The sequence below is a fragment of the Colossoma macropomum genome, unplaced genomic scaffold (genome assembly GCF_904425465.1).
Source record: "Colossoma macropomum unplaced genomic scaffold, Colossoma_macropomum, whole genome shotgun sequence".
Taxonomy (NCBI): domain Eukaryota; kingdom Metazoa; phylum Chordata; class Actinopteri; order Characiformes; family Serrasalmidae; genus Colossoma; species Colossoma macropomum.
In genome coordinates, this window is record NW_023494784.1 from 1,695,909 (window position 1) to 1,708,158 (window position 12,250).

The following is a 12,250-nucleotide window of genomic DNA, read 5'->3' on the forward strand; positions in this document are numbered from 1 at the left end:
TACAGTCTGTAACTGTAGAACTACAAAGTGGTGCACCTATATAGTAAGTGGAGCTGATAAAATGGACAATGAGCGTAGAAACAAGGTCATAATGTTATGGCGGGTCAGTGTTTGTATCTCTCAGCCTCATCAGTTTGAAAGAATTCATAATTGTGTATTGTTTTTATGTCTCCATTCACCAACTCTCTCACTACAATACCCAGCATGCAAATTCATCTTACATCATACCACCATTGGGAATCCCGTGTGGTGTCACCCAATCCTAACTGCTAGTCTGGCCACTGAGCTGTAGGCTAATAAATACAGCCCAGCCAGCGTTAGTGTAACCCTTAACTCGGCCGTCAAACAAAACAGTAAAGAAAACAGAGATTCTGTCTTTATTCAGCACAAAATAAACACCAGAGATGAATTTTTACCTTTTCAGTCAGACAAAAGGAGCGGCTAACTTTAGCTTTTAGCATGTTGTCCTCCTCGTCTGATGAGTCATTTCTTTCATTCCTTCCTTATTTGTTCACCAACACTGCAGAATTGGTATCTTGTCAAGTAAAATTATCTTAATTATAGTCAGTAAATCTAATATTTCTCCTGTTCAGATTGTTGTAAGCTTAATTTAACCTCTTATGCTCGTGGGTATATTTCGTTTTTTTCATCTGAATTTACATGCCCAAATCATAAGGCATATTATTCAGTAACTGCATGAAATAAATGTAAATATTTGGGTTTTTTTTGTAAAAGTTCCCCTCAAATTAACAGAACGCGTGTTTTATGATCATACATATTGCTATATGTTTACAATTTACTGCTGAAAGCCAAAAATCTTAGACGCTCTTTGTATTATTTTATAAAAATTCAATTAAAAAAAAAGTTCAGCTTCTTTTATTATAAGGGTTTAAAATTACATCACCCATCGATTTGACTGGAAAGAAGACAGTTACAGCTCTCATACGACCCCCACATTTTGAAAGAAGCTTATGAAATACGAAAGTTATGAAGTAAAGAATATGACGAAGTGCGTTTTGGAACCACCGGTGGTCTCAAGGAGTTAAAAAGATTAAGATTATTGAACTTATTTCAAGACTATTTTTACTTGTTTTAAGTAATTTTATTATGTAGAATTATCTCACTAACGTGGCAGATAATTTTGTTTGTTTTAAGAAATGTGCTTGAAACCAGCAAAATGATCTGCCAGCACAGTGAGATAATTTTACTTGATAAAATGACCTAAAACAAGAAAAAAATCTGGAGAAAATAAATAAAAAATCAGAAATCCACCCCAAAGTAGTCATAGTTCATCCCACCTTCAAGATACATCATCGGAAGGTGGGTTTTAGTCCTTAAACTAGAAAATATCACTGTAGAGGTGCTCCAGCACCGCTGTAGGTGGAGAGTAGGCATGTTTACAACGGACATATCCATGGTTACGTCTTCCATTTTGACGAGAGAGTCACTTTAATGCTAACATGGTTGAGATAAAATCTGCTGCTCTGTGTCAGTGGAGATCAGCTAAGGAGCTTGAAGAAAGGATTTGTCCTTCCCTGCAGCTAGCAAGTCCATCAATCACAGCTTCCTGGGTGGAATTTCGAAAAGAAGACATCTACGGGCCCCCCCGACCACCACACACACACACACACACACACACACACACACACACTCCCCAATGCTTAAAACCCAACACTCAGCCGCTCCATGCTTTGACAGCCGTCCTCTGGAATTTCAGCCCAGTGAGGGGAGACACTTGTGGGACAGCTAGCACTGAGACAGAGAGAGAGAGAGAGAGAGAGAGAGGGAGAGAGAGAGAGAGGTGTAGGCAGGGGAGACCACAGGGACAAACGCAAGTCAGCGCGAAGGCTTTCAGACTTTCCTGAGACTCTGATTGGCTTCCCAAAGTGCATTTACCTTCACCAGACCCAAAGGAAGAGGAAAGCGACTGCGGGAAAGAAGAGTCGGCGCAGGACGAGGGGAAAGAAAGAGGGAAGTCTGAGCCCGGGATCGCTCGCAAACATGAAACCCTTCACCTGGATCAGCTCCCTGTCCTTCCTGCTGTTCGTTTGCCCTGGAAGAGCCGAGCACAGGTGAGTAAGATCAGATCTGTTGTAGTTCAGGGCCGAGGCTTCAGTCCAGAAAACTGACCCACAGTAAGTTCTACAGGTGACAAGCTAATGCATGTTCTATGAGGACCATACGGTACTGCAAATATCTGAAATGGGCCCAACAAATATAGGCCGTTCACGCACACTGTGTGGCATAAAAATATATTTTAAGAGTTATGAATCCATTACAGCACAGATTGTTTGACGTCAGTGATTCCTTTTAACTGCAAAATGCAATCTGTGAATGTAATTTTTACTGCAATTCTAGGGCATTTTCCAGAAAACATATATTTCCGCCAGTATTTGAGAGTATATTTCAATATAAACAATGCGTTTAGATAAGACTGTGAGTATATTACAAGGCATTTGCCATATATTTCCTTTGCTGTATATACACTATTGTGCAAAAGTCAGAAAACAGCCATGAAGTAAAAGTTTTTATTTTTCAAATATATCATCAAATATAAAATAATTCACTTTATCCACAAAATATGTGAAAAAACAGGAGGTGCCAAAACTGGAGAACTAAAAAACAACTGTATTTAGGATTGGGACTAGCAAAAAACGCTAAACCAACTACTAAGACTGAACTTTCTGAAAGCTAGTCTTCCAAAAAGAATGGAAGTCAAAGTGCGGATTCACTAAATACTGAAATAAATGATACCGTATTTAGTCGTTGAGGCTTCTGTGTAACAGTACTGTATGTCAGTGTACTTTTTTCCATATCGCTGCTGTCGGGAGAAAACCTCATATCTCCATTTTTGTCCTTTTTCAGTTTTTTATATAATTTGAAAATGTCTGTTGTCCTTTACATTGTGTGTAAATTTTATGATGAAGGGACCAAAAGAAACGGCCCAAAATGACTTGGAAAAACGTCTGGTTCCATTGACTTACATTTAAAGCAAAGTAGGTTTTTTCCTTCTCCTGTAAAGTTACTGTGAAGATGTTAAACCCACCACATCACAGTCACCATTTTGGAGATACAAGGTTTTCTTCCGACAACAGTGAAATAGACGGCTTTAAGGTTCTTTTATTGAGCCCTTGCAAGATAACTTGACTCATAAACTCCCCTCGGGAGTATTTCATGCTCGAGTAGATGCGTCTCCTACAATGTCAAGGGGAGAACATTAACAGCATGTCTCACCACTGAGCTCCCAGAATAATCTGCACTGTCTGTCTGCAGTGCTTCAGTTGAGAAGCTGCAGGCTGGCCTTGTACTCAGGGTTTCCTGCATTGTTCATTAGAGAATTCACAGATTCTCTAATGCTGCACGTACCACCAGCTAAACCGTGCACTTTCCTATCATTAGGGTTTTATTACAGCCTTAATCCGGCTCCAGTGCCGCTGTGAGAGCTGTGAATGGTGGGGGCTAAATGTGGCGCGGTAACTGTTAATAACCGGTGGGCCACCTGTTAGCTGAGTCGAGCTTCTCACATGCTCCTGTTTGGACTGTTCTGGTTTATTTCAATCAGCTCTCAGATTCCTCCAGCCCTTTGGAGCCCGGTCTGCTTTTAGGAACCTGGCGGAGAAGCTCTCAGGACTGGAAACATCTGAGCTGGCCACTGAATATAGCCCTGCGGGAGGGGGATGTAGGTTAAGATTCAGGATCCAGAATTCTTGATTGCCATCGCAAGTGGTTTGGGGTTGGTGCAGTTTAATGTACCAAGTATGTGTAAGTTAGTTGTAAACAATGAAGCAGCAATAAACAGCAGTGTAAGCCTGAATAACACTGGGGGAGGGGCTATTTCACAAAGCAGGGTTTCTTAGTTTAGCTACACAAATTTTGGGTTCTTCAAGGGTTCTTTAGTTAAGAAAATGGTTCTATATAGAACCATGAACACTCAAAGAAGTTTTTGCTCGATTAAAGGGTTCTTTACATCATGAATGTTTCTTTGGATTGATAGAGAATGTGCTTTAGATGGTTCTATATAGAATCTTTTTGAAAAGAGTTCTATATAGCGTCAAAAAGGGTTCTTCTATTGCGACAGTGTCAAGCTTGTAATATCAGTGGTTCTACCTCTGTGCCCACCACTGTTAATGACAACCCTACCTGTAGTTTACAGTATAATATGACTGCGTTTGACTGGCGAATGGAGTTACGTAACATGCTTTTGAAAGAAGCACCCAAAATGTGTGTTGAACTGAAACAATATTTTAAAATGTAACAGGAGAGATGTAGATGAACGTACAGAAGTAAAAGTACATTTTTGGCCTCACAAATGTACTCAAAAGTATAAAGTATCCCCTTGAAAACAACTTTTAAAAGTACAATTTGTTCAAAAAGTTACTTAAGGAAACATAACAGAGTAAATCACTGGTGACGGAAGATATCGACAAAATGGTAACTTTACAGGAGAAGGAAAAAACCTACTTTACTTTTAATGTAAGTCAATGGAACCAGACTTATTTCCCAAGTAATTTTGGGCCGTTTCTTTTGGTCCATTCATCATGAAATTTACACACAATGTAAACAGTAACAGCCATTTTCAAATTATGTCAAAAACTGAAAAACAACAAAAATGGAGATATGAGGTTTTGTTCCAACAGCAGTGAAATGTGGAGTGTTACTACCCACCTCTGGCCAGATGTGGCCTTGTAACTAGAATGTTTGGGGACAATCATGAGAAAATATGATAAGTGTAGACTTATGAGGGTGGGAACAAGCTGAGGGTCAAATTTCTGAGCACTTCTTTGGAGATCAAAATAGGAAGCGATGGTTTGTCAACACTGTCTGACAGATAACAAGGCTGTTGCGAGCTCATCGATGTAGCGAAGTTTTTTTTTTTTTCCCCAATTTTCTTCCCAATTTAGTCGTATCCAACTCCACCCAGTAGTCAGGACTCCCCCAATCACACAGTACTACCAATGACAGGAGAGCGAAAGCAAACAGGCTTCCTCCGAGTTCTGTGGAGCATCTTTTCGAACTGCCTCTAATGCAACGTCATTGGACAGCCGAACGCGCTCGGAGGAGACACTAACAACCAGTTCTGTTATGTCAGCTGACAGACACCTGTGCTGGCTAGCATCACGCTGAGTGATCGGGGGTAATGGAGGGGCCATCCTACCCACCCAGAGAGAGCAAGGTCAACTGTGCTCTCCTAGACTCCTGGGCACGAACGGCTGTAGCATCACCAGGGAACAAACTTGTGACCTCCTGATAATATGGGCCAACGCTTAGACGGGTGCACCACTCGGGAGCCCAGAATCGAGTTTTAAAGGATGAAAATTAGCTAACGTTAGCGTTTCACTAGCTTGTTTTGTTTGTGTTAAGGATTGTCTAGACATTAAAAAAGCTGAACTTGAGGAAGTTTGGTGGGTGTAGCAGCAGCATAGCCTTCTTAGCAGCTGATTTCACCACAATCCAGTTCCAACAACTTGTCCCCAGATGTGTATTCTCATTACGACATCAAGCCTAGTCCAATAAGAGTACTACATTAGTGTAGTGAGAGAACACTGATGAACAAAAACATGAGCATTGATATGAAATTGTGAATTCTGTCAAACGAATAAGGCTGAGGGATGCAGTGCTGTGCAAAACCAGGCCAGTGTTGGGTTAGTTACACAAAAAAATGTAATGCATTACAGTTTACAAATTAGTCCACTCCAACTGTAATTGGATTACTTTACTGATTATTTCCTAAGAGAAAGTGATCTCACTGCTCATCTGTACCAACTGGAAACCCAACAGTCCTGTAGTACTGTATCTAGTACTGTATCTAGAAATAAACAGCCAATCACAGTAAACATCATTTGAAAGGTCTGTCAGTATCATTGAGTGTGTTTACATGCACTTAATAACTCCAATAACTGCAGAAAATCAGATTGTGTCTGTAACTGGTTCAGTGTGTTTTCATGCTCTTGAGTAATCAAATAATGGGGAAACTCTGGGTCTACATGAGTCAGACAGTCAACCAGCCAAAGCTCACAGAATCAGACGTGATGTACACGTAATGTAAAACTCGAACTTCATGCTGCGGCTCTTTTTTAAAACATTGCATCACTTGAAAATATGACCTGAAAATATGAACCTACATGATCTAAAAGATGAAGAATATTTAAATCCTTTATTTCATCAAGCATGTATTTGGTTTCAGCGTCACTCTAAAAGTGTTCTGCTGCGTCTCGCGGCGACGCTGCTCGCTTATTTCTGGTACAACCGTCTGTTTTCACACATGCTCAGACTGCGAAATATGAAAGAAATCAGAGTAAGAGTTCACATGCACTGAAAAACCTGATTGCTGAGCTAAAATCCAGCCTCTTTATCGGATGCATGTAAACGCACTCATTGACTTTAAACATCGGTAGAAGCAGTTCAAAAACAGCTGAAATAAAATCTTTCTAAATAAAATCTTGGGAAGATTTTACAACTTTGCCAAGTCACAGTATGAAACGATGGAGAGGAAGAGAAAATGCTTTCCTCGAAACAAGTTCTTCTCATTTGAGAAGTTCTTGAGAGTAGCTGTTACTGAAGAAATATATTCTGGACTTTCCCCAGACCTCCTTTGTGGTTTCAGCTCGACCCGGCACCCTGTTGTTCAAAGCCCTCTCCGGCGCGCTCACATTCCATCTGTTCCTGCGATTTACGGTGGCCGTGTATAGCACGCGGCTTAATTACAGCGGAAGCCCGGTGAAGAAAGGATATGGTGGCTCCCGCTGGAGGCGTCTGTTGAACACTTGAGCTCCATACCATAAACACAGGCGAGATGGTGGGCTGGTTACTCATACTGACCCACATCCTGTCCTGGCCTGCTCATTTACCCACTTCACAGCGTTTAAAGCTGTAATTAGTCCTGGAGAGCCTGAAGGCCAGCTAGCCGGCATCTGTAATGGCCATAGCTGGGTTAAGTTACCTTCAGACGCTAGTTTGTTGTCGACAGCTGTAAACATCAAATGAACAAACCACCAGCAACAGTCCGTTTGTCCATTAGTCAATATGTCAATAGCATGGACAGGACAGACTGTGTGTAGTGGGGCATTTGTGGTACTATACTATCTGCTTAATACAGTTTGATCCAACAGTATCCCGACAGTCCTTCTAGCATAGAGGTATAAAGCCCCCCAGCATTGGGCTGTGGAGAAGTGAAACTGCATTAACTGGAATGAAAGCACTCCATCCAGTACCTTTGGGGTGAACTGGAGAGGTGTTTGTGATCCAACATGAATTGCGCCACAGTCATCTCCATTTCCCACCCCACGCAAAACTTCTCTGCTAAAACAGAAGCATTGAAAAACATGCATTTAAACAAATCAGAACTCTGTCGGAACAACATACTCAGCATCAAACAATAGGACTCTGGCGATAATATAGCTCGTCATAGTTGGAGAAAGAAGAGTTGAGCATATCTCTGCTGTCGGAGCTCCATTTTCATCCGTTTTTGACATAATCTGAAAATGCCTGTTGTCCTTTACACTGTATGTAAATTTCATGATGAACGGACAAAAAGAAACGGTCCAAATTTACTTGGAAAAAAGTCTGGTTACACTGACTTACATTAACAGTAAGGTATGTTTTTTACATCTCCGGTAAAGTTCTCATTTTGGAGATCCACTGTTTTGTTCTGACAGCAGCGATATGATCCCAAAAAAGGCCACAGTGAAGTACGAAGGTGGGAGCATCACAATATGAGGCTGCTTCTCTGCACGTGATACTAGCCTAACACGTCATCAAAGGAAGGAAGAACGGAGCGATGTACCACAAGATTTTGGACGAGACTTCAATCTCATCGGCCAACAAACTGAATCTGGGGAGACGATGGATGTTTCAACAAGATGATGACCCCAAACATACAGGCAAATACTTAAAGACTGGCTTTCAGAAAGAGAGTGAAGGCCTAGTCAGTCTCCGTACTTAAATCCTATTGGAAATGTATAGAGTATGAAGCCCCTCAGAAGGATGCTTGTAACTTTTGGGGACAGTCTGCCAAGAGAAATGGGTCTAAATAGAACCACAAGGCTGCAAGAAGCTAATTCATTCTTACCGTAGGCGCCTCGAAGCTGTGTTTGCCAATAATGCCTTTGCACCAAAATACTGATGTTATTAATTAATCAGTTTTGGTTTTGTAAACATATTTTTGTTTATGCTTATGATTATTTTTTGTTCATACTTATACACCTCCTTGTTTCTGCGCTCATTGTCCATTTTATCAGCTCCACTTACTATATAGGTGCGCTTTGTAGTTCTACAGTTACAGACTGTAGTCCATCTGTTTCTCTGATACTTTGTTAGCCCCCTTTTATCCTGTTCTTCAGTGGTCAGGACCCCCATGGACCCTCACAGAGCAGGTACTATTAGGGTGGTGGATCATTCTCAGCACTGCAGTAACACTGACGTGGTGGTGGTGTGTTAGTGTGTGTTGCGCTGGTCTGAGTGGATCAGACACAGCAGTGCTGCTGGAGTTTTTAAACACCTCAGTGTCGCTGCTGGACTGAGAATAGTCCACCAACCAAAGATATCCAGCCAACAGTGTCCTGTGACCACTGATGAAGGACTAGAGGATGACCAACACAAACTGTGCAGCAGCAGATGAGCTATCGTCTCTGACTTTACATCTACAAGGTGGACTGACAAGGTAGGAGTGTCTAATAGAGTGGACAGTGAGTGTTTAAAAACTCCAGCAGCACTGCTGTGTCTGATCCACTCGTACCAGCACAACACACACTAACACACCACCACCACGTCAGTGTTACTGCAGTGCTGAGAATGATCCATCACACAAATAGTACCTGCTCTGTGAGGGTCCATGGGGGTGTGTGGAGTCAATACAGCTTAGAAAATGTGTGTTCTCTTGCTGTTCTCCTCAAGGCAAATCAGACAGATCTCTGCCGGGAACCTGGCAGGTGTATGTCGCTATGGCAGCAGGCTGGAGTGCTGCTACGGCTGGAAGAAAAACAGTAAAGGCCACTGTGAAGGTAAACAGCTTCTCATCGGCTTTCTGCTCGAGCCATTTAATGGTTCCTTATCATTTCAAAGTGAACGGATCTCCCTCTTACTTTTCCCTGCACACAAAAAGACGGTTCTTTAAAGGTTCTTTTTGTAAAACCATTACCTTTCCCATTGTTTAGTAAAGGCAGTGGTTCTACGTAGAGCCATGAATTAGCACCAAAACAGTTCTTCTGTTGTTATAACCTTGACATCGTAAATACAGCAGAACCTATTTTGTTGCTATTCTCCATCAATCTGAAGAACCATTTGAGCATACAAATGGTTCTGTATAGAACCATTGCCTTTATTAAACAACACACTTAAAAACAACAGTTCTTCAAGGATTCCTTAATAAAGAAAATGGTTCTATACAGAACCATGAACAATTAAAGAACCCTTTACATGATCACAGGGAACTTTGCATGGTGAAATGTAGAAATTGCACGGAGAATGTGCTGTAGATGGTTCTTTGAAAAGGGTTCTTATTTTTTTATGATGTCAGGCTTGTTACAATAGAAGAACACTTTTTGGTTCTATATACAACGCTTTTCAAAAAGGTTCTATATAGAACCATCTACAGCACATTCTCCATCAATCTGAAGAACCCTTTCATGATGCAAAGAACCATTTAAGAACCACACTCTTTGGTGTCATATAGACCCCATGTAGAACCATATACACACCTTCTCCATCAATCTGAAGAACTTTAATCATGCAAAGGGTTCTGTGAGTGCTCATGGTTCTATATAGAACCATTTTCTTTATTAAAGAATCATTGAAGAACCATCTTTTTAAGCGTATGAGACTCTTAAAAACTTGGTACTAAGTAAATGGAATGATGATGGGATCTTCTTGAGGAGAACATTCGACGTCTGCCATGTCATTTTAATTGCATGGTTATGTCTGTGTTACGTTGCGGGTTCATTTCGAACAGATCAATCTTGGTACATTATTAAAAACATCTGACAGACTTTTTCATTCCTCTTTCTATTATAATCTATGGGAAAGTGTACTGAGCACAGACTCTGCTATGAGCTTTAAAGCCTTTCTGTGGTTCTGTGCTTTCAAACTTCACAGAAATATGAAGGAAAAACGATCGTTGGGACCGGATTTAATTGGCCTGGGCTTCCACAAACGTGCGCTTTCGCTTTACGTCTGTGGACCAGCTTGACCTCGCTGTAAACCCTCTGCTCTAAATCCTCCTAATATCTCTCTCTCTCTCTCCCTCTCTCTCTCTCTCCCTCTCTCTCTCTCTCTCTCTCTCTCTTCGTTTGAATGCTTTACCAGCCCAGTGTGAATTCGGCTGCAAGCATGGAGAGTGTGTCGGTCCAAACAAGTGCAAGTGCTTCCCAGGCTACACTGGAAAGACGTGCAGTCAAGGTCAGTGAGAAGGTCTTTAACTCCTTGGGACTACCGGTGGTTCCAAAATGCACTTTGTCATATTCTTTACTTCATAACTTTCATATTTCATAAGCTACATTCTAAAGGTGGGGGTCGTATGAGGCTGTAACTGTCTTCTTTCCAGTCTAAATAGATGGGTGATGTAATTTTTTAATGTAACTTTATAATATAAGAAGCTGAACTCGCAACTTTTTTTTCTACTGAAAGTCGACCCTTTCTTCCACAAATCTGGGCTGTAAACTGGATCTCAGACGGCGTCTCTTCAGTGATCTGCTCTGTACAAATTATTTTTATAAGAAAAAACAAAGATCATAAAACACGTTCTGTTAATTTGAGGGGAACTTTTACAAAAAAAACAAAAATTTACATTTATTTCATTCAGTTACTGAATATTTGTCTTATGATTTGGGTATGTAAATTCAGATGGACAAACCAAAATATACCAACGAGCATAAGTGGTTAGGGGTGGACGATGTGGCAGAAATGTAATGTTGCAATACCTGATGTGATACACAGTACACAACACAATATACTGTTTTCATATTTTATTTGTTTATTTAATGGGGTCATTAGAACTGACAAAGTGCACCAGCACAACAGCAAATTTAATGAAATGCTGTTAAACTATAATATAGGTACAAACAAACAAGTTGCTGTTGTCAGAACAAAAACTTGTATCTCCATTTTTGTCGTATCTCATTTTTTGTCGTATCTCCATTTTTGTCGTTTAATTTGAAAATGGCTGTTACTGTTTACATTGTGTGTAAATTTCATGATAAATGGACCAAAAGAAACGACTCAAAATGACTTGGAAAAAAGTTCCATTGACTTACATTAAAAGTAAAGTATGTTTTTCCTTCTCCTGTAAAGTTACCATTTTGGAGATATGAGGTTTTGTACCGACAGCAGCAAAGTGCTTGTTACTTTCCTGTTCATGCAGTTATTCATTCCCTTGTTATTGTTGTTTGCAGGTTCTCCATAACTCACCTTCATTTGGCCTATTTTATGAGTTGTCAGTTGTTCTGGAACACTGAGCTGTTGTCATCATATCCTCAGAAAAGCTTACCAGAGTTTTACTATTACTATTACTAAATACTACATAAAATATGTTTTTAAAACACAAAAATCAAAAATTGAAGCAGATTCATTCTATAGCAGTCTTTAAAGTCATGATTTAACACACAACAAATCAATCTATGCTGAATATTTGTACGTTTTATTGTTATGCCCAACAAACCTCAACGCTCATTAAGAATGTAAAGATCTATGAATATGCACGATTATGCAAAGTATAAATTGTTGCTCCCCATTTATAAACCACGCTCCTTTCCCCCACTACCCTGCATACCGTCTGTATGAATTATGAAGCAAAGCAGAAATAAAAATAAGCTCCCACTGTAAGTTTAGTAATATTGTCTTTTTGCTGCTGCAGCTCCAGTCACTCGATTTCACTCAGCTTGATTTAAATCTGTGTCCTCTAAACTTGCCTCAGTGCAGCATCAGTGAGACAGTGTTCTAACAATTTGTCCTACCCCAGATAGCAGCATATGTTGGTCCACTGGCTTGATGAGGTCGGCACACCATTGCCTGTTTGCAGCTGCTGGTCCACCATCGGACCACCCAGATTACTGTCCTGCATACAAGCTCTAACTAGTTTTTAATCTCCTCAAAGATTTTAAATGCACAGAGACTTTTATTTTAGAAAATAAAAGAAAATATTACAAACAACTGACAGAAAAAATGACTAGGTCTAAAATAAAATGATTTTATGGAAAATGTCGTTGCTGACACTGTCCTGGATTAAAATGATTTACTAAACTAATTTACAAAGTATATG

General features: G+C 40.3%; 1 protein-coding gene across 1 annotated transcript in view; it reads left to right on the plus strand.

Annotated features, from left to right (window-relative positions):
- The first annotated feature begins 1,878 nt into the window (after positions 1 to 1,878).
- egfl6 (EGF-like-domain, multiple 6) overlaps positions 1,879 to 12,250 on the plus strand; it is a 32,120-nt gene continuing 21,748 nt past the window's right edge. Inside the window, 3 exon segments of the mRNA XM_036575544.1 lie at positions 1,879 to 2,072; positions 8,893 to 8,999; positions 10,300 to 10,392. Coding sequence (XP_036431437.1) covers positions 2,002 to 2,072; positions 8,893 to 8,999; positions 10,300 to 10,392 — 271 coding nt within the window. The 5' untranslated portion in view covers positions 1,879 to 2,001.